This window comes from Sinohyriopsis cumingii, chromosome 2 (genome assembly GCF_028554795.1).
Source record: "Sinohyriopsis cumingii isolate HCF-2022 chromosome 2, ASM2855479v2, whole genome shotgun sequence".
Classification (NCBI taxonomy): domain Eukaryota; kingdom Metazoa; phylum Mollusca; class Bivalvia; order Unionida; family Unionidae; genus Sinohyriopsis; species Sinohyriopsis cumingii.
The window spans coordinates 43577525-43601494 of NC_142962.1; the positions used below are offsets into that span (position 1 = coordinate 43577525).

General features: G+C 38.0%; 1 protein-coding gene across 1 annotated transcript in view; it reads right to left on the reverse strand.

Moving 5' to 3' along the window:
* Positions 1-16821, reverse strand: part of LOC149804727 (E3 ubiquitin-protein ligase synoviolin-like) — a 47301-nt gene extending 30480 nt beyond the window's left edge. Inside the window, exons 1-6 of the mRNA XM_089943488.1 lie at positions 16632-16821; positions 13166-13258; positions 9536-9688; positions 7852-7900; positions 5773-5876; positions 4111-4237 (exon numbers count right to left, since the gene is read on the reverse strand). Of these exons, the coding sequence (XP_089799614.1) occupies positions 4111-4237; positions 5773-5876; positions 7852-7900; positions 9536-9688; positions 13166-13258; positions 16632-16769 (664 nt within the window). The 5' untranslated portion in view covers positions 16770-16821. The remainder of the gene's footprint in view (positions 1-4110; positions 4238-5772; positions 5877-7851; positions 7901-9535; positions 9689-13165; positions 13259-16631) is intronic.
* Positions 16822-23970: the final 7149 nt, after the last annotated feature.

Here is a 23970-nt window from a genome sequence, read left to right on the forward strand (position 1 = left end):
AGGCCAGACAGAATGGCATGGCTCAGAAATTAAATACTTCTGGTCAAATCAAGAACTGGAGATCTAATAGAAATACATTGGGGGGTGGAGTGAAAATCTTTAATAAGCCTCATTTTTTTGACCTTTTGGGGAAACATCCTGGAATAAAAAGCTGGTGACTTGATGTTCTGAACCCTCTCTAGCGCACCATTCTGAAAAAGGATATACACCTCTTCCTTTAATTTTAATACATTTGACTGCTGGATAAAGATGGGTGTCCCTGAGAGATGAGGAAATTCTGTGAATCGAAAATACAAACAAAATGCACTGCAGGAGAGATCAGTTGTCCCTGGGAATGGCGTCTCTTCCCCTTCACTCAATAGCTCAGAAAAGGATGAGTCAAAAGTATACTTTTCTGAATGGTCATTGAATCTCCAGTCTCATTTGTTGAGGCAGACTCGGGGGTGGGGTGGGCAGGTGCTGGCTACATTGCTGGTGTGTTTGTATACCCTTGACCATTTTTCCTAAACAACAAAGAATCGTAGTGTCACTTGAATACTTGGGTTTAGGGTACATGTTATATACAGAAGTTGACAGCCATGTTGAATAACCAAGTCTACTCCGCCAAGACCACTTCTGGTACTTGGTGAGAGGGATTCTGGTGATCCTGGGAGGGAAGGGTATATTTTATCCACATAAATTCAGTAAATTACTGGGAATCTAAGATAATTAACAAAGCATCATCATCTTCCATCTTTGCTAGCCAAAGTTCCAATAACACTATCTACACCTTGGTGGATCGAACAACTATACTGGTGCTTTGTCCTAGCAACATCTTTTGGATTTCATGTGTTGCCTCCCTTAGGATGTTATGCTAGCTAACCAATAGCTATGTGCATTATACATCAGCTGAAAATGGTAACTGACCTAAAAAGGATATTTTGTAAGTTTAATATCGAAAGTATGACTATGTACCAGAGGGAAACCATTACATGTGTATTTGAGTATTTGAGTGAAAGGTATTTGTGCAAACACAGAAAGGCAGTGGAAAATTGTTTATTTATCATTCCATTCAAGTTGTGTGCTCCCCTTGACTTGAGCACATAGGAACAGTGCTCAAATTTGAACATCTTAACTTTGATTGGATGCAGTGGCTTGCCATATGCAGCTTCTTTTGTATGTGCTTTTCCAACCATGACTACCATTATTCAGATCTTTCTTGCAGAGGTCACAAAATTCCAGTCCTCTAGCATTCAGTTTTCCTACAAACTGACCAACTAAATTTCTGTCAAATTTTCGCTCCAGCCATTCACATTTCCATACATTTTTAAACCTTTACCTAAACTTTTCGTGTCATGGTCTCTCTCAACAACTCCGGATGCAATGTTTTGCAAGCATGCTTCTTCTTTCCGTTGCCATCAGTTTCCATTACACAAAGATTCATTGGACGAATTTAAACTTTTGACCAATCCAAAAAGTCTTTACAAGACTCTTGTGCTAACTGATATATGGAACAAATACTTTACAAGGGTTGTTGCGGGACCAGACAGTTTTTCAATGATATACAAAATGTACTCAGAAAAAAGCGGAATTTTGCTTTAAAACGTAGAAAAATCAAGCCTGATTTCAGCATAATTTTTCACAATTTCAGATCTAACTGATCATGAAGGAGAAAAAGAATGTGCTTTCTACCTCTTCTTATAAATGCATAGACCTTTTACAAGGTCACGAATGTCATCTGACCTTAAACGACAAATGGGACATCGTGTAGTGGTGCATAATTTGTGGCCAATGTGGGTATGTGAGAAAGCTTGCCAGTAGCTTCTCGTGGGTCAGTGGTTCTTACTGGGGTTTTCCCCCGAGTTCTTCCTCCACCATTTATACTGGCCATCATGTATAGCCTATCTTGTGCTTATACATGGTATTAAACCCTAGAACAAGTGTATGATTTGTGCACAATAATGTACCATGGGCTTTGCTATGCCCCCACTTACCAACCACTTGAGACATGTGTAAACAATGTACTGAAAACAAGAAACTTTAGCATGATAAAAAATAACATGAATTGTTATATAAAAAAGGAATGCATCAGCCTGGTGTTACTCTTTACGACTGATCTGTATGGAATAACATGAACTGTCATAGTTATTTGTTTTATTCCTTTTATGATTTACAAATGTAAGAACATCATTTTTGGGTTATTGTGATGTTAAAATATACATGATCCAACTATTTCAAGTTAGAATCACATGACTGCAATAGTAACAAAAATCACAATAATATCAGGACCTTCTTTAACTGTAAACACTAATATGTTTTGTGACCCCATAATAACTACACATTCCTACCACAATGTCCCATACCCATATGTATGAGGAAGGATAGGTGGTTCCCTGTAAAGCATGGAAAATTAAAAAATTTCCCAAGCTATCTGATCAAACAATACATTTTTGATACATATGGACCAAGGAAAAATTCACTACAAAGAATTATGAATATCAAGCCTTGGTAAATTTTAAAACTATCATGTGCAGATATCTCTTCTCTACAGTGTTTCTTTCTATGTGCTGACTTATGGTTGTCTGAAAAAGAATGAGGATGCGCTATAAAATATAGGCTGACAGCTTAGGTCAAACTGTGTTAATGCACATATTCAAAGAAATCTCTAAAACTGCATCTAGCATGAACGTGGTATTTCCACTGCACAAAGGTAAAGTTTAATAACAGTGACAAGTCAGTTACTACTGACATTAAATATGATAACTGGTGCTGAATAAAGCAGGCACATGAACAAAATATGATCTTTGATGTCAAATAGAGCATGTACATGAAAAAATGTTCACTGCTGTGCAACACAAATACTGATAAGTACAAGTTGCTACTTTTGACCTAAAAACAAACATTACAATCCTTCATGGCATCCTCATCTAAAATGGACATTGAGTTGGGACCTAATTATTATCCTTCTCTAAGCTATATCCAGATTTACATGTAGTATTCATGTCCTTGCTATAGTAAAAATGATTATTCATCACATTTTTGTATTTGTTGCCAGGAGTTTCTAACAACAAAGTGGTCACAACAGTTTTACAAGTATGCCATATTGGATTAGCTGAAATTAAGTTATTGGCACTGAGTGACCAATGTATCAGCTGAAAAACATTAGTACAGATGATTTTTGTCAATATAGATAGGAGGTTACACTGAATGAATCTGATAGCCTGACCCATGGGGCCTCTCTAATTTTAGATTGGGTCCATCCTGTATTCTAAATGAGGTGCCCGTTGGGCTTGTCAAAAAGATTCTAATTTGCCTAAGGAAACTTTGATCGAGCTGACGAAATGTGTAAATGCTATTTACATAGGTGGGATCTGGTAAATCAAAGAGATGCTAGATACGTGTACAAGAACAAAAGTTATTACATGCCATTGCCTTGAATGATAATGTTTAAGCCATATGAATTATATTTCAACAAGTTTGTGAACAGCGGACAACATTTCTCTGAAGTCAGATTTTACTGCATATGTAGAATGCAAAGTATGATCATTTCAGTTGTCGGAATAGTGTTCAAGTTTAAGTCATTTTTTAATCCAATTTTGGAAGCAAGTACCTATCAGCAAAGACAATAATAAATTTCAAAATTCTTAATCGAAGGAGTTTTACTTGTGAAGCACGCCAGCGAAAAAAGAGGGGGGCTATTAATTCTTTACACATACTGCAAACAACACACTGACATATGTCAACTCAGTTCTGACCAGGATTCACTCAAAGAATCCAGCAGAGAAGTTTGAACACCAAGGCTATCTAGTCCCTAGTGATGAACAATAATGAACCATGCATTACTTTCAAACCTCTTTGAACACTACTGAATTCATATCGGAATTGTAGCTTTTGCAACAATGAATGACAACATTAAAACAGGGGAAATTTGGGGCATGTGGAAATTGTAGTCCAGGCTTGTGGAATTTCAGTCTGGGCTTGTGAGTTTATTTAAGTCACCAGCCCTGGGCCTGTGTCTAAAGAAAATTTCTTTGAGCAATGGATAGATCAATACACAAAACTTAATCATTATCCTAAATCTTGAAACCATACTTAGCAATACAGATCACTGCATCCCATCCATGAACTCACCAGTGACTAGCTCTGAGTAGAGGAGATAGACAGCCTTGTTCTCCCAGTTGTTATTGCTCTGGATGTCAATACAGTGGAGGAGGTACTTTGTCAATGTCATGAAGACCACAGTGAGGAGGATTGCATACTGAAACAAAAACAACAGCTACATGCGTGTTTGTAAAAGACTGCTTAGTCCAAGGCAAAATAATTTAAAAGTAATAACAATTTTAAGCATTGCTACAATGTCATGAAAATCTTTGGCATACTGACAAAATTTCACTTATCAACCTTAAATGGTTTTAGCTAAATTGTGCTAAAAGAAGTTTTTATGAAAATGTTAAGGAGTCCAAAAAGATGCAACATTTTTTAAACACTGCTTTAATGGCCTGAAATCTAATAAAATTTAAGGGAGTAACTGCAGAAAATAAAGTGTATGGGTTTGACATCTAAGGACTATAACCCAACGCTACTGTAGAATACTGACCAAACCATAGCTGAAATCCAGTACAAGTTACAGCAACTCAAGTGTAACAGTTGTTATTGTTAGTAACAATATGTTTTAATGTCAATTTTCATTCAGAGAAATATCAAAACTCTAATTTAAGTGGTGTATCAAAGAAATAAAAATTTAAATAGAACATGGCATCATGCCCATCAGATCTACTTATATGTTGATTTTAATCAAAATGTTCACACAATTTTTCACTATACATTGTTACTGATCTTTGTATGTTTAGTTCAAATTTTCTCTCCAATTTATAGACTTGATCAAGTTTTCTGCTAGAATTCAAAGGGACTGGGAAAAGGAATTGCAATTAAAAATCACAAATCCCACAACAGAACTTTACAAGTTCTTAATCATTAATATTTTCCCATAATATCCTACAAGATTCAACACTGAATGAGTATTTAATATCTACAAAAGGACTTAAAATACCTATGATTCTAACACATTAGTATTTTTTGAAAGTCATGCATTTTTTTACATAATTTTTCTTCATTTATCTACAAGTTGGAAACGTAGAGAGTAAATTAAATGATGCCCATAAACTGACTGTATCCTGTAAATACATGTATGTTAGTAGGGGAGGTGTATGTTGGATGGTGGAAGCAAGGGATATAGGCAAATTAGAATATAAATTCTGAGCAAGAGTGCAAGGGAGGGTAGGATAAATCAAGCGACAGAAGAAGATGATACACTAGAAGATAACAATTTGACGAATGCAGTATTATTTATGGTTCCTAATTGATCATGTGCTTTTTTGAGAATTAGAGCAGCAAAACTAGATAATTACTTTAATAAATGGTCAATCTTTATTTTTACAAGAAAATTTGGCATTATACAACCAGATTCCCAGGAGGTTTTTTGTAAACTCTGGTCTGTGCCTAAATGAAGATTGTTACACACAGCTAATGTAATAAATGACAACACTGTACCATATATACTTGCTTAAGAACAGAGTCCAACTGCAAACTGTACAGACCCAGATTTGCTGTCACATTATGTTTGTTAGGAATCAACAGTAGAGCAAACAGCATGGACCCTTATCTGCAGGCGCATACGCTATGGCAGATCAGGATCTTTGTTGTTTATGTTCTAAGCGAGTATATATGGTATAAGAACAAACTCTCATATCTTTCTATTATATGGAGAAAAAGAAGAGAAAACACATAGTCTACCTCAAACCCAAACACCAGCTGGACTGAAGCACCCTTAAGCAATGTGCTGTAGTAGGCATGATTGATAAATAACAGATCCAACAGGAACAATACGGTAATCAGAGCTGAAACAAACAAAATACCAACAAGATAAGTAGTGGAATTATTTTTATTATTTCTCACAGCTTGCATTATACTAGGACAAAATGTTTAAAAAATGCTGTCAACTATGGGCCGTGTTCTGATGTTCTCAGTAGAATTTTGGACTGCCTCCAATTTGGGAAGAATTTCTTAAATTTTCCTGAGATTCTTAAATGGTCATACGTGTTCTTTTCTGCATATTTTAATCAGTAAAACTTCCTGCTAATTAAGTGAGGTTTTTCTTCTTCCCTTCTACTGTTGTGTTAGCTAACATTTACTGTGAGAAAAGGCATGTAACTTGTTAGATCAAACAGTTGTGAATTTTTTAAAATTTTAGCCTTTTGTACAAGGTTACAGCAGGCATGCAAAGTTAAAAAGCTGATCATGTTCTCAGCTTATGGATTGTTATTTTACAACCAAGCTGTAGAAATTTCTCAAAAGTCATGACTCCCACAAATCAGCCACAATAACACTAATGATAATACGAGAACATATCTGGCAATCTAGAAATCAGTTATACTATTAAGTCATGGGTAATATCTGGAATTTAGACAATAACAAAAAAACACAAGCATACTATGAATTTAGACAATGAAAAAAACAACAACTAAGCATACTATGAATGAAGAAGAGTCCCTTAAAGGGACTGATTCTCAAATGGCTGAAAATAATATCCAGGAGTTGAAGACCATTTCTTCTTCTTCACTGCCGAGTGTTAAAACCATCTCTGATATTCTTCAACATTAACAAGAGTTGCAAATAGCTGGTCATTTTGATGGCAGATTGGCACCATTTTCATTTAGGACAACAAAACATCATAACAAGTCCTTTGGTAAAAACTGTGGTGGCCATATTGGACATCAGATCAGCAACATTTACTCTTAGGACAAACTATACATCGTTTTTTCTGGTAAAAAGCCCATGCTGATATGACCATCCATTTAGTAAGAGTAAGAATACAAAGTTTTTCAAAACGGTCACTGTTGTGGCCATTTTGGACATCAGTTTCAAACTATTTTCATTTAGTTGTTTTTTGGGGGCTTAATGACATTTCTCACAGCAAGATAGGCTATACATGGCAGCCAGTATAACTAGTAGAGGAAGAACCCAGAATCCCTTGGTAAGAACCATGAATCACTGGAAGTTACCTGCAACTTTCTCATGTGCCACATTGACAGAGCCAGAGACTTGAACCCATGCAGGGACGAGATTGCAGTCATTGGCAAAGGTGAGTGCTTCAGACCATTTGGCTAACCAGGGCCCTCATATTTATTTAGGACCAACTAGATGCTGTATGGAGACTTTATGCAAGAAAAGCATGCTGATATGACAAATTCATTAGACATGAGTAAATATAACAAGATTTCCAAAATGTCCAACTGTGGTGGCTATACTGGAAGTCTCAATGGCACATTTTCATTTAGGGCCAACTAAAGCATGGGATGAATGTGTGTCTCTGTGTGTCTCAAGTTTCATGGTTATCTTCCAAGTAGCTTAGGAGGAGTAGCAACAATAGATGTGTGCCAACAGACAAATGACAAAATCCCATAAGATCATCCAGTCTATTATCAGTAGAGTTAAAAAAGCACTTGTGATTTTCAGATTGGTTGACAAACAAAAATAATTAGTGACTCACATTGGAACTTTCAAGATCTGTTGATGACCAACAATAACTAATGACTTCGTGGATTTAGGTTTAAATTCACAGCAGCAATGGCATGTAAACAAGTGATTCAAGGATTTTGTCATGTTCATCTCATACTAAAGAGAAGTATTCCAGTTACTTCTGCAATCTAGATGAAAGCCGAAACTGGATGTTGGAAACTAAGATTTAGTAACTCTGCAGATTTAAGTCTATATTATTGTCATGAAATCAGAATGATACAGACCAAATATCTCAATGTACAAAAGACAACATAAACACATTATTATATGTTATGCATGCAGTGAACAACTTACAAATGGCACGAATATGGAACAACCAGGAGATGATAGGGCTTCGCTCCATCTGTAATGGCAAATGTGAAATTAATTATCATGAATAACAATGTCTCTGGAAACCCAAGTTCAAGGGCAATAATATCTCTATGTACAAAGACAACATAAACACATTATTATATGTTATGCATGCAGTGAACAACTTACAAATGGCACAAATTTGGAACAACCAGATGATAGGGCTTCTGAGTAGTATTTTGGAAACTGAAAGTACAGGGCCACATTTCTCTAAAAGCTGCACATCCAGCATACAGAAAACAGGAGCAACAGATTTTAAAACTGTTAGTCCAGGGCAATAACTGGAGATCCTGGAAGAAGTTACTTACATTACAAAGAACTCTTAGTAAGCGTATTAAATATGACTGGGAATGTTGAAATGATACTCAATCTTGAAATTATTGATACAAAATTTACGACAGTGCTTCTAATCACTCTGAAGTGTTGAGCACAAATGAAGAATGCAGTATCAAAATTAATCAGTGGCAATAACTATGGCAAACAAAAACACTGATTTGGACTACACAACAATTATTATTGTTATCAATCTTTGAAAAGAAAGAAGGAACTTAAATATCCAAATAATTAATGAATCTAGAAAGGAAATACTTAAATACTTAATACTGTTTCCAAAACTCAGTGGAGGGAGAGAGAGAGATAAACAAAAAAAGAAAGGCCTGGAAAATATTGTTGGAAAGTAAATGTTTAATGAATTCACTAGATGAATATTTTTAAGAAAGCTGAAAGACAAGTACACCTCAGAAGTAAGAATTTAATTATCCAAAATTTGACATATTACAAGTCAAATGAAAACTAACTTGTACCAGTCCCAAATAATCTTAAGTTCTTGAGTTGATAAGAACTTTAACTTGACTAAACATTCTAGGTTTTCATGCAAAGAAGCATTAGTACCATTGTTATAAGAGTTCATCTTACAATACCAATGTCAGTGTCATGTGCATCCTTTGCAGTACAAATTGGGGGGGGGAGTGAAAAGCATTAAAATGTTTATTTTAAACTCAAAGCCATTATGAAATTTTGACCCATACAACCTTTACTTCACAAGAAAAGGGTGAGTGAGATATGTAGGCTTAGGGAGATAACTTTGTTAAGTCATCAAAGGGAGTTAACTAAACTAACTCAGCTATAAAAAGAAAAACCCTATGGTCAAATCTAAATTCACCACCACAGATACCTTTTACAATACAAAGGCTTTCCATATTCTGACAATGCAAAAGAATTCATTTAAGTGATAGACTCTGGGAACAATAAACACTCTGCTAGGTCATAAAAAAAACTTTTGTATAAAGCCAACACTTTTCCAGTAAAGTCTCATTGTATATAACATGCCTTCACCTACAATGTTCATCAGGCACAAGTCATGTTTTGTTTACAGGTCCTTATCTTACAAGATCTAGTGTTAGTGTCATAATACCTATACATGTCCTGAATGGAAGTAATGAACAGACGTGATGGAATACAGTTTCATAACTTATAAGTGCATATGGTAAATAGTACATGTATAAAAACTTCTAAATTTTCTTCATAGATTTGAAAAACATCATAGGTTATGAGATAGAATAATGGGTACTTATCAGCTAGATACAATACATGACAGACACTTATAGATATAACAACCTAGACTTACATAGTCCACCCTATCCTCAGCTAGCCAGTGAAAACACTTGAGGAAAAGCAGCAGTGTAAAGAGGGCTACAAATCGTGGACTGAAGTCATCTCTAAAAACAGTAAATGCCAGGCATGTTTCGGTTACTGCATACCATGATCGTTCTATCAGATGCTGAAATCATGAAAAATACCAGTAAACAAGTAGAAAATATCTAGAATATCAATGGTTACAGTTTACTTTTAAATGTACAGTTTAGTTACAAAGAAGAGTCCCTCGAAGGGACTGACACTCTACTGGAATTCAAGATAATAATTTTTTTCTTTTTAACTGCTGAGTGTTGCAAACCATGTCTGATATTCTTGAGCTGGAAGATTTTTGAACTGCTCAGAGCAAGATCAGCACCATTTTCATTTCGGACAAACTCAACACCATTATGAAATTTCTGTGAAATACCAATGGATATATTACCATCCATTCAGGACCTAAAGAAGTCTTCTGGAGAAAACACCATGTGAATACGAGTTTCCATTTTGAAAGAGTAGCAACAATAAGATTTTCAAGATGGCCACCAGCAGCCATATTTGAGGTTAGATCAGAACCATTTTATTTCAAGATCAACTAGGTATTCATCTATTGCTAAAAACCCAATGTCAATATAACTTTCCCTCATGGAGTAGCAGCATGATTCTCAAGCAGACTGCTGTGGCAACCATACTGAATACAAGATTGGAACAATTTTTAAGACATTAAATACCCAAAAAGTCTTCGTGTGAAAGCCACATGCTATATGTGACTTTCTATTCAACATTTCGAATAAGATTTTCCAGATGGTTGCTGTGGTGGCCATTATGTAAGTCAAATCAGCACAAACTTTAGAGAGCATATAAAGTCGCATGTGGGTGACAAACCCATGTAGATATTTCTGTTCAAGAACAGAAGACCTACTAATCCTAACAAGACCATATCAAAATGGCAGCATATATTTTTCCACAAGATAGACCAATGTTCAGTAATGAAAAAAGAAAATCATGTACTGCCATTGTCAACTTGAAAAACTTGTTAATTTCAGAAGCTGATCTGATTGATGCAGCTAAGCAAATATGTTCAACTAACAAGTTTTGTTGAGTACACTTAGACCTTATCTATCCTGAACAGTTTCAGAAAATGTAGTTCCAAACCCCAATGAGCACAACGGCTTCTTCTTGCTATATCTTTCAACTTGATGTAACAAGTTTTATTTTTAAATGAAATGTGGTGATCACAATCATCTCATTCACAACAGGTGATACATGTTTGTATCAATAAAGTCTTTTTACAGACTCTAGTAAAGCTTTTATACAGTTATATAATACCATCTAATATACATTTATGTAATCAATGATAACACCATCAGGCATGCCTAAAAATGAACTCCAAACAACAAAAAGCAGGTTTCAAGTATAATTTTTTATAATTAGTTTTCCACATAAATCATACAAATTGTCAGTTACTGAACCTAGATGACCTACTGCTTTCATATTATTTCTACAGCACCCACAACAACAGCCATGTTCACTGTATCATATCACTGCACAAGAAATGTTTTTTAAAAAATTTAAAAATCTCTTTCATTTTTTCCACTTAAAACTCATTAATTTTACAACATACACAATTTGATGCATTATATTCAATTTAAGTTTTTCTGAAGTTGTTGTCCTAATGACACTGAACAAAAAACAAATCCAGGCAAATTAACGAATTTTGCCTTTAAAAATACAAAATAAAAACAAAAAAAAAAAACATTTTTCGACAGATATAAGGCATTTTTTCATTCATGAAGTGGAAACATTTTGTATTATCACAAATGAGAATACAATCTTTCCACTTCACCCATTAAATATTTCCCTATATCAACTCAAAGATGTTGATATCCTCTATGTCCTGATGGCTGAAATGAATTTACAGGAATTCAAGACCATTTTTCTTCCTTTTAAGTGTTCAGTGCTGAAACCATCTATATGATATTTTTCAGTGTTAAGATTTTTAAATTAGCTGCTGTGAAGGAAATACTGGATGCCAACTTGGCACTATTTTCATTTAAAACAAACAAGGCAACATTAGAGGTCTTCAAGTGGAAATTCCATGTTCATATGGGTTTGTTTTGATTGTGTGTGATTTTAATTTTTAACTTAGCTTTAACAATTTCTCATTCATATCACTACGATGTCTGCAGTGTGGCAGTTTATAGTGATGTCTAGCACTTGGGCATCATGCTGCAGACATGTAGCATCATGTCCCACCCAGTCACATTATCCTGACACTAGGCTGACCAGTCCTAACACTAACCTCTTAATGCTGTGTGCCAAGCATGGCATGGCAGCTGTTAGTGCCATTTTTTTATAAGTCTTTGGTATGACTCGGCCTGGGATTGAACCCATCTGAGGTGGATGCTCTAACCGCTAAGCCACCAGAGTGGCCTGCTTTATTTTGAAGTGACAAGAGCAAGATTTTCTCAATGGATGCTGTGGTGGCCATATTTAATATCTGATTGGAACCATTTCTAATTAAAACCAACTAGACATCATAAGAAGTCTTTTGGTGAAAGATAAATGTCTCGGAGAAGAAGTGACAGCAAGGTTTGCAAGATGATCATGTGATAGCCATATTAGAAGTCGAATTCTCACCATTTTCGTTTACGACCAAATATCCATCATAAGAAGTCTTTCAGTGAATGTGTGTGTGTGTGTGTGATTTGGATTTTTTTAAAAATGTAGCTTTAAAACAAATTCAGTCATATCACTACGATGTATGCAGTGTGGCTGTCTATAGTAATGACTAGCAATGGGGCATTATGCCGCAGACATGTCGTATGACGCCCTACCCAGTCACATTGTCCTGACACCAGGCCGAACAGTCCTAACACTAACCTCTTAATGCTGAGTACCAAGCGAGGCAGCTGTTAGCACTATTTTTATAAGTCTTTGGTATGACTCAGATGGGGACCGAACCCACAACCTCCCGCATCCAAGGCGGGCACTCTAATCATTTGACCAACAAAGCGGTCTTCCAGTGAATATCCCATGCTAATACAATAGTAACATAATTTTTAAGTTTGCCACTGCAGAGGCATATTAAATATTTGAACGGCACCATTAGAACCAACTAGAATTCATGAGAAGTTGTTTAGTAAACAACCTATATTAATATGACCATTGAGTAACGTTTTGACAAGATTTTCGAAACAGCTGCTGTGGTGATCATATTCATTTAGGATTAACTAGATATCAGAAGAATTCTTAAAGTGACTTTCAATCAGGAGTAGCCATAACAAGGTTTTTAAACTGGTCAATCTGGTGGCTATACTGGACATTAAATAAGAACCATTTTCATTTAGGACTATACATCATAAGAAGTTTTATAGTGAAAGCCACAGGGCAACATGACTTTCCATTCAGATGTAGCTATCACAAGACCACAATGGAAGTCCCAGCTTCACCATTTTCATTTTGGACCAATTAGACCCTAATGAGCATATCAAACGTTCAAATATCAAATAAATTTCATTAGCGGAAATTGTGAAGATAAATGTAGACAAGCTCCCTGCCTGATGGATAGTAAAACAGGTCATGCATGCATGGGGTGATAACTAGAAGATATTTTTGTTCTTACCTCCATCTCTGCAGCCCTCAGCTGCCCAAAAAAGATTTTCCTGCATAACTTCCCCATCAGGACCACAAACACAAATGCCTGAAGGTATAAAACCTGCAACCAAACAAACTGTTAGACTTGATACTATTTAAAATTAAAAGAAAAAAGTCAGTAAAAGGTGATCCAGAGAGACAAAAAGTTGGCTGGAATGTGAAGGAAGCCGAGAATGCCAAAACTGGTAGAAAGGATAAATGTCTATAATGAAATGAAGTTATCTAAACACTTTCATGAATACTAATATATTTTTGTTTCATTAGCGAAACATACTTCATCGCAATCTAATTTTGGCATTCCTGGCTTCCATAGCATTCCAGCCAACTGAAATGAAAACCAAAGTATCTTGACAACAACATTCCATTTGCACATGAGAATTTAAATTTATTCAAAATAAGACATCAGAGTAAGTAAAGACTGACTAAAAATTTGACTTTTAATTTTTTTAAGTGTTGATATGGGCTGCCAAGTGTGCGAGATATTCCTGAAAATTTGACTCGACATTGGAACATGCTACAAAGTGCCATTATTTAGAAAGAAAGACTTTGACCCCAAAAGCATAACTATCAGGATTGAGGTCTTACACTGTAGGACTACGTTAACCCAATCCTCTTAATTTCATTATTGCCTAAAGAATGGCATTGTGTAGCATGTTCCCAAGTCAACTGACAGGAGACAAAGTGGTAACATTTTTGAGAACATATCACACACTTGGCAGCCCATATTGACATTCTTCCACAATTACAGAAATTTGTGGAAGAGTGTTGATATGGGCTGCCAAGTGTGCGAGATATTCCTGAAACTTTGACTACTCGTTCCAACGTCAAGCAACTTTAGAACATGTTACACAAGGCCATTATTTGGGCAGTAAAATGTAGCACTAAATCATAAATAACAGGTCTATGTAGGACTAGTGACATGTCTTACATAGCAGAACCACAGAAGTCTAATGTTTTATCAGTTAAGTATGAAGAAATCCCTAACAACATGAAATTACCTTACCAGTACTATAAATTAACACAAGGAGTGCAAGCATGACCCCAGTCAGCCGCTTGATTTTATCTTTGTCATGGATCTTTTATAGTTTCAGAATCACAACACTGAAAAAGCCAAACATATCCATTCAAAAGACAATAACGTACCAACACACAACTCTCAGACAACCATCACATGAATCTAATCCGGCAAATTAACCATTATTTTTCACCATTACCATACATGTCAACTTGTACGGTTTACTCGTAATTTGTACGGTTATTTCCATTTTCGTAAGTTTATGGCCATACAACCATTTTGTATGTTTTTATATATAAATTTTTTAAATATATTTTGTTTTTTTGTTTTGTGTGCATCCGGGAACCAGGACATAGCCTTTCTTTAATGAGAATTTAACGAGATCATGGTGGCCCTAAACAACCAATCAAATCATACTCAAAACCACGTTTTTCCCTTGTCTGATAATGAAAGGAGTTTCATTTCATAGTTCAACTCCTGTGTGTGAAGATCTTGTCATTTATCACTCTGAAATGTGATGGTCACTCGGATTTCTAATATTGACTAACTACCTGTGTAGAAAGTATGTTTTATTATTTTATTATTTATACTTATTAATATCAATTGCATAAGGTTTACATCAATTTTCATACTTTACATAGTGTGGCAGTCATGTTGGTGTAACCACAGGTGCTCGACATGAGCTTTATGCTAAAAAAAAGCAATAATCTAAAGGAAAAAATAATATACTGAGTGACAAAATTGCCTCAGAGTACCCCATGAACTGTTCTAACATAGGACCATGTCTATCATACTATAAAAGAGACAAGGTAAGTAACTTCCAAAACTTCGTCCCAACGTTGACCCCTGATTTGCTTCTGATATTTCTGTCTCTTAAGGCACATAACCATAATATATGGCTTGTTTTACTCTGTCATTTGTCTGAATTTTCTGTGTGGAGATAAACTGGCACTTTATCCTGCTGTCCTAGTTTTGAACTAAGTTTGTCAGATACTAATGCAACGGGAAGATGCATTTCCAGCATGACGAAGTAGTACAGATAATGAGTGATGTCATTCTCATGGCTTGAAAATATGTAACACTGCCAATTTATATCAAGTTTTTGACCAAAATCGGTCCAGCATACAGCAAATCCATAACTTTTCAAATACCAGGTACACAATTTTAATAGAAACAATCAACAGCTTACGAGGTATAAACTTCTAGACTGCTACTTTGATGACTTTTTTATTTTTAGATTTCAATTTTTGGACAGTTTCTGGTATACTCTCTTGGGATTTATGGGGGAGAAATATAAATTCATAACACATTTGTAATTGTGAGATCTTCCTCTGTCACATGTCAAATCTATAAACAAAATATTTTTTTATTTCTTTCATCTAGATGAAATATTCCATCCATCAAATGGCTGAGCCTAACTCAAAGAAACGCAAGCTTGAAGACACTGACCGATATCATGGCAAGTTTCAGGCTGATTGGATTAAAGCCTTCCCTGGCACTGTTGATGTACCCACCAAGTCAGGATCTTCCCATGCTTTTTGTAAAATATGCAGTAAAGACATTAAAGTGGTGTATAGCATTTGTTGTTTTAAAACTAGATCTTATATAATGTATGAATACATTTTTTCATGTAAGGTTTCTTTGGTCTTTGTAAGGTTTTCATTGGTCTGGCATACAGGTTGACACCTATGCATTATGGTCACAAAGTCTTTCTATAAATAAGTGTTGGGGTCTAATACTCATAATAACCTGGAATGCCAAAATCGGGGTAAGTTGAAATATTATTCTTGAATGAAATGAATGAAAATATATTATGCCTATTGGAACTATAAATGTTTAATTTCATTCAAGAAACATATCCCCCACATAAACCTGCGTGAAATTACTTCGTCATTCCTCAACTACCATCGCATTTCAACAAATTCAAATGTATGTCAATGGACATGAAAATATGTCTATTCGCTAGTGTCAGATTTTGATTCAATCAGGATAAAAACAGCAGTCAGTATAATAATTACATATCAATTTGTGGAAGAGTTGATATCGGCTGCTAAGTGCATGAGATATTCCTGAAACTTTGACTACTCGTTCCGATGTAAACCGACATCGGAACACGCTATACAAGCCCGTTATTAGGGTAGTAAGACAGCACTAAAACATAAATAACATGTGCTATGTCTTACATTGTAGTTCTAGTGGCAGGACAACGAACCCCTTTGCTTTAGTAAGTCACATTGGACCAGCGCGAGTTAGTCACCTTGTGTTGAAAAGAAAAGGGGATGTTTTCACTGTATTACTAACAGAAACGAGTGCAAGTGGAAGTAAATATCCCTGTAATCCAGTATTAAAGAATGAGTTTCTCAACCGGAAGTGGTTGTCAGCAATGCAGTCAGTTTCTATTTGAGCGCAATAAACTTACCGCCATACTAGAATTGGACTTTGTGATATATACAACCGATGGATAAAACTGCTTCTTTTGTATGTAGGCATTTCCCACCACAACGGCTGACAATACCAAACTTAACCCTGTCAACACAAGTGATCGCATCTTCATCATGTTTACCCTTACGACTCAGCTAACAATAAAGATGGCGCCACTTCCTGTATGATAGTAATTACACAGTTCTAAGCCTCGCGTGAGTCTCCGTGTCAGTTTCGGATTGGACGTGATGTGATGTGATGTGATTTGGATTTTTAACGTAGCTTTAACAATTTTCAGTCATATCGCTACGATGTCTGCTATGTGGCAGTTTATAGTGATGTCTACCACTGGGGCATCATGCCGCAAACATGTCGCATTATGTCCCACCCTATTCCTACCTGTAAGACCTGACGCTGATATTTATGTTTATATTTATAAACAAAATCAAAATGTGCCATGTCTTACATGTAGGACTAGTCCCACCCAGTCACATTATCATGACACCAGGCTGACCAGTCCTAACACTAAACTCTTAATGCTGAACGCCAAGCGAGACAGCTGTTAGTACCATTTTTGTAAGTCTCTGGTATGACTCGGCCGGGGATCGAACCCACGAACTCCCGCATCCGAAGCGGACGCTCTAATCACTAGACCACCGGAGCGGCTCAGATTGGACGTAATGATAGCTGAATGAATATGGATGGTTCAAAAGTATTGAATAGGGCCACCTTAGCCTCAATGGGAATTAGCATTACAGACCCCCCTTGGGCCACTTTAGCCTCAAGGGAAATTTAACATGGAGAAAAATCGTGGGCCACTTTAGCCTCAAGGGAATTTAACATGGGAAAAAAGTCTTGGGCTACTCTAGCCTCAAGGGGAATTGAACATGGGAAAAAGTCTTGGGCCACTCTAGCCTCAAGGGGAATTGAACATGGGGGAATAAAGTGTGGGTCTATCTAGGGACAAGGGAAATTGAACATGGGACTTTTTTATTTTTTTTTTTAAATTTAAAAAAAAGGGTAGGCAATGGAAAGTCATTCTCTTTTCGAGAAATATGGGTGGCCCTGAAAAGGGCATTTGGGTTTTTTCTTCTTCTTCTTCTAACTCCTTAACTTCTTCCACCATCCTCTTATTTTTTCCATCATTCCTTTCTTCTTCTTCTTTTCTGTTTCTGGCATCCAGTCCGGGTGATCCATGGCTCGGAACTTCTCGTGGATTTTCATCCAGTTAGCGTTTAGTTTCTCTAGTTCTTCCTTTTTCTTTCTATTTTCTTCTTCTTTTCTTTCCTTTGACCACTTTTCTTTGATCTCCTTGACCTCTTCGGTCAGCACATTCCTCATTACTTCTTCCGCTTTCTTAAGCTTGTCTAAGCCCCACTTCACAAAAGACCAATCTGTCCATTCTACAATGTATTCTAAAAAACACCTTACACTCGTCACATAAACTATCGCTTCTTTCAACTTACCCACTTTCACATACGGTGGGTTAATTAAACCTCTGATTCTCTTCTCCTCATCCTCTATCATTTCTTTTACAATTTCGATGGCTAAGTGGAGGCTAGTTACTTGTCTTGAGACGAAGTCTTTTGTCACTGCATGCCTCCATTCCTGTTCAAGCCTTTCTGCTACATTTAATCCATTCACCATCCAATACCAACTTCCCATAAGGTTGTTATACAAAGCTGAAGCTGCTGGCATCTTCTTGTTTGCTTATTCCGTAGAATGGGCTCCAATGGTAAACACTGTTAGTTTTATACTTAAAGCGCGGACGTGATTGAAAACATCCCCCTAAGACATAAAATTGATCTTACCTAGATCATGACAGTAGTGAAAGGGGTGAGATTAGCGACAATGGGAATTAGCATTACAGACCCCCCCCCCCCGGGTAAGATTAGCGACAATGGAAATTTAACATTAACCACCCTGGGTAAGATTAGCGACAATGGAAATTTAACATGGGCAAAAAACCCTGGGTAAGATTAGCGACAATGGAATTTAACATTGGAGAAAGGAAAAAAAGGAAATATTGATTTTAGCGACAAAGGCATTCGAACAAGCTGAACAAGCTTTTCTCCTACAGCAACAGCAACAGCAACAAGAAGAGGTAAGAAAAAAACAACAAGAAGAAGAAGTAGCGGCAAAGAAACAAGAGGGTGAAAATCAAACGGCTACGGTACTGTTGGACATTTTAGCGGAGTTAAGAAGTCTGAAACAAATGTATCAGACTTCTTTATCACGACCGAAGAGAATACGACCTTCCCGAGCTAAACACGCCAACCCTGTGACTAAGCCTATCGTACCACCCTTAGTGATTTCAACCCAATCATCATCATCAGAAGTAGGCCTCGGCCGTGGCAAAGGCTTAAGGCAGTTAAAGTTGATTGCTTAAACTCACCCCTACACCAAAAAAGGCCCTTTTCAGGGCCACCCACTTCTCTCGAAAAGAGATAGCCTTTCAATTTGCCAATAACTCAAAAATCAACAACAGAAAAAAAACCATTTTACCCTTATAGTACATGTCTGTGTATGAGTGCGTGAGTGTAGCTTCTTATTTTAAAATCAAAACTCAAAGACACTTACCTTATATAATTAATGTATTCTTTTCTCCATAGTTACAATCCAATTCACAATTCACAACAGAACACTTTATAAATTCCATTCACTTCTTCTGTTTCTTTTTTTACTCTCTCTTTTTTTCAATTTCTTCACCGTCACAGTCTTTTCCTCCTCTTCCTCCTCACTTTCTTCCCTTCTTCTTTTCTTCTCCTGTTTCTTTTTCTTCACCTGGCTGCTTTCTTCCTCTGAAGAATCTCTCTCTTCTTCTGAAGAATCCCTCTTTTCTTCTGACTCCTCTTGTTTCTTTTTTGGGCAATCCGGAGACCAATGTCCTTTTTCTTGACAATAATAACAGGTATCTTGACTTTTGTCTTTTCTAGCCCCTGTTTTTGTTCTTTTTTGACGGTCTGGACACTCTGAAGACCAATGCCCTTTCTTCTGACAGATATAGCAAGTATCTTGACTTTTATCTCGAAAGGAAGGAGAGTAGTCCGTCGGCTGGTCTGAGGAGAATTTTCTAATGACCCCTCGCAAAGCTCTGATGAAACGTTCCATCTGGGTAGTCTCTTCCATCGTTGTGCTCGGTTTCAGAGTGAAATGAATAGTGAAAGGACAAGACACACACCCTTTTTATATACGCTGGTTTGCCATGACTATAAATTAGTCTATGGTGTTTAAACTTGAGTCATTTGACGTTTTCCACTCAAGATGAAACGATCCTATTCATTCGAGAAGAAAGAAGAAGAAGAAAGTAAGAGGCAGAAACGTGATCTATCGCCTCGTACCAGAGCTGAAGTCTTGGCACAAATTCATGCCAGCGATTTTGAAGAGGACATGAGTGAACCAGAATCCGAACCCTCTAAACAAAGTTCACCACCCTTAGTCAACCCTGAAAAGTACTATTCCATTCGAGAGACGGAAAAGCGCTCCTCTAGAAAATTTAGAACCACGGCTTACACCTACACAGTGAAGTTTAAAGATTTCAAGTCCGACGTACCATTGGAGAAAGCAGAAGGGTTTATCACCGAGATGTGGGATTCTTTGCTCACCGCACTCAAGCGACAATGTCAACCCAAAGAAGACGATCGCTTGACACTATCCATAGATCACGACAGTTTGAAATCCCCTGTTTGGATCGAGTTTAGCAGACCCGCAGAACTAACCCCTTCCAAAGTCATGGACAAGATTGAACACGTACAACAATCTAATGACCAGTTTGACATCACCGATGGTAAAGCCACACTGAAAATGGCCCACGTCTCTCCTCCTCAAGGGACTGGACGCAATAAGGTGTTATTGGTGCACGACCTTCGCAACACCAAAAAGAGTCTTGTCCAAATTCACAATTCTCAAGACCAGATGTGTTTAGCCCGAGCCATCGTTGTGGGACGAACCTATGCCAACAAGAACGACACGGTAGAATGGAAAAGAGCCTGGAAAACTATTCAACGATCCGACCGAGCCAAACAACGAAACGAAGCAGAACTCCTGTTACAACAAGCCGGACTGTCCAAAGACACACCCTGTGGCATTCCTGAGATGCAGAAATTGCAAGATGTCCTAGCTCCACTCTACACCTTGAAAGTGCACCCTCAAGAAATGCGCGGACCTCTGTTGTTTCGAGGGAAAGACTTTAAGGACGGAAAGTACATTCATGTCTATTATCACGATGACCATTTCGATACCATTACCACTATCACTGGATTCCTGGGATACAGTTATTACTGTGAGAAATGTGACTATGGCTATAACAATCGAGAGCAACACAAACATTGCGGATGGAAATGCCCAGGATGTTTGGCCTCTACACCCTGTCTGAGCGAAGGACAAGAAAGAGTACAATGTCCTGCTTGTCTGCGCACGTTTGTCAGCCCTACCTGTTACCAACAACATCTGAAGACGCAAGGTTCACAGCAGAAATGTGCTTGTCAACTGCTGAGATTGTGCCCTACGTGTTGACAAGGCCTACGTACCAATAATGCCAAGGCACACGTATGTTCAGGAAAGAAAAAATGTCACATTTGTCACCACATCGTGGACTTGGAACACCAATGCTACGTGCAAAAATACCAACCCCCACCAGAGAAAGAGGACGGTCACAAGAAGAAAGGCAATTTCATCTTTCTCGATTTCGAATGCATGCAAGAGACTGGCATTCACATTCCTAATTTCTGCGTGGCTCATCGAGCGTGCGAGAAGTGCATTCAAGAACCTATCTACAGTCATTGCCCTCACTGCAGCAAGATTCCCGGAGGGCGTGAAAAAATCTTTTGAGGACCGAACACGTTAGCCGATTTTGCCCAATGGGTCTTAGATCCCATCGACAAGAAGTGGAGCCAAGAGGACATCGAACGTTACGGAGATTATCATCGTCATGCCACAGTGATGGCTCACAATTTCTCCGGATACGATGGACAGTTTCTTCTCAGATACTATACGGAACAAGGCACCGAACGTCCTAAAGTGACTTTGAACGGAGCCAAAATCATTTTCATGCAAGTGAGACAAGTGCAGTTTAAAGATTCGATGAGCTATTTGGCCATGCCTTTGAGTCGAATGCCTAAAACGTTTGGAATGACAGAAATGGCTAAACGGTACTTTCCACACTTTTTCAATACGGAAGCCAATCAACACGCCGTTCTACCCCATTTGCCTGAAGCTCACTATTACGACCCCGACAACATGCGTACCGAACAACGAGAAGCTTTCTACGCTTGGTACCAGACTCACGCCTCCGACCCTTTCGACTTTCAGGAAGAAATGCTAAAGTATTGTCGTTCTGACGTGGACATTTTACGGCGTTGCTGTGGAAAATTTCGAGAACTGTTCATGGAACACGGAGGGGTCGATCCTTTGAAAGAAGCTTTCACCATTGTCAAAGCGTGTTCCTTAGTGTATCGACAACGATTCATGCCTGAAAACACCGTGGCTGTCATCAGTCCTCAAACGACCCACTATGTCAAACGTCAATACTCGGTCAAAGTCCTACGTTGGTTACATTACTTGTGCGACAAGGAAGACAAATGGATTCAGCATGCCCGCAACGGAGGAGGCGAAAAGACCATCGGAACGTATTCGGTAGATGGCTGGGACTTAGAAAACCCCAAGATCGTGTACGAGTTTAACGGTTGCTTATTTCACGGATGTCCCGTCTGTTACCCTGATCGTAGCACTAAAAATCAGTTTTTACAACGAACCATGGAAGACTTGTATCAGGACACTTGTCAGCGACGCCTAAAGTTAGAACAGCAAGGATACCAAGTGGTGGAAATGTGGGAACACGAGTACGATCACCGTATGAAAACCGATCCCGAGTTTAAACGTGCCGTGGAAAGTTACAAGTTGATGGACCCCCTAAACCCGAGGGATAGTTTGTACGGAGGAAGGACCAATGCCACCAATTTGCTGTACCAAGCCGACAAAGAGAAAGGAGAAGAAATCAAATACTTGGACGTGTGTTTGCTGTATCCTTACGCGTGCAAATATTGTCCCTTTCCTGCAGGGCACCCACAATTGTTCACGGAACACATCGACCTGAAAAACATTCGACAATACGAAAGCTTGATCAAGTGTAAAGTTTTGCCTCCCACGAACCTATACCATCCCGTCTTACCTCACCATTGTCAAGGCAAACTGATGTTTCCATTGTGCCGTACTTGTGCCGAAACGTGCAACCAAGACCAACTTTGTCAGCACACCCAGGAAGAACGGGCCTTGACGGGAACCTGGGTCAGCGTAGAATTGTTCAAAGCTCTGGACATGGGATACCAACTGTTAGAAGTGTACGAAATTTGCCACTTTCCCAAGACACAACAATACCACAAGGGTGACCCCAGTCAGAAAGGCATTTTCGCCGACTACGTGGATGCCTTTTTGAAATTGAAACAAGAAGCCAGCGGCTATCCTTCCTGGTGTCACACTTCCGAAGACGAAAAGACATTCAAAGAGAAATACTATGAACAAGAAGGCATCTCTTTAGACCACATCGAGAAAAACGAAGGCAGGCTGTCGTTTGCCAAAGTGATGTTCAATTGTTTGTGGAGTAAAATGGCACAACGACCGTGTTTACCCAAGACGGAATATTTGACAGAACCTTCCCGCTACTTTCAGATGATTCACGACAAAACCAAATACATGAAACACGTGGACGTCGTTCGCGAGGATTTGATCTTGGTCAATTACGAAGAAGATCTGGACTTTGTACAAGACGACCCCTTTGGAAATGTCATCATTGCGGCTTACGTGACAGCTCATGCTCGCTTAAAATTATACGAAGCTTTAGAACTGTTAGGGGAACGTGTCCTGTACTTTGACACGGACAGTTGCATTTACATCCATCACCCGAGTCAACAGCACCCTGACATCGAAGGAGACCGTTTAGGAGCCTGGACAGACGAACATCCCGACGACAAGATTCTAAGTTTCGTCAGTGGTGGTCCCAAACATTACGGCTACGAATACCGGGACCCACAAGGAGAATTGCACACGACGTGTAAAGTGAAAGGATTGACTCTGAATTATCGTACCAGTCGTGTGGTGAACTTTGGGGTATTGAAAGAAGCCTTGCAATCGGGAGAGGATGGAAACTTTAAAGTGACCACCTATCAACCGAACAAAATTGTACGTTTACCCACTCACCACATCGTCAGTCGACCCTTGGAAAAAGTCTATCGAATCGCGTACCAGAAGCGAGTGCGACTTCCCAATCATTTCACCTTACCGTATGGACACGTCGGTATTGGTCTGTATATAAAAAGGAACCCTAGGCAAGATCGATAGTT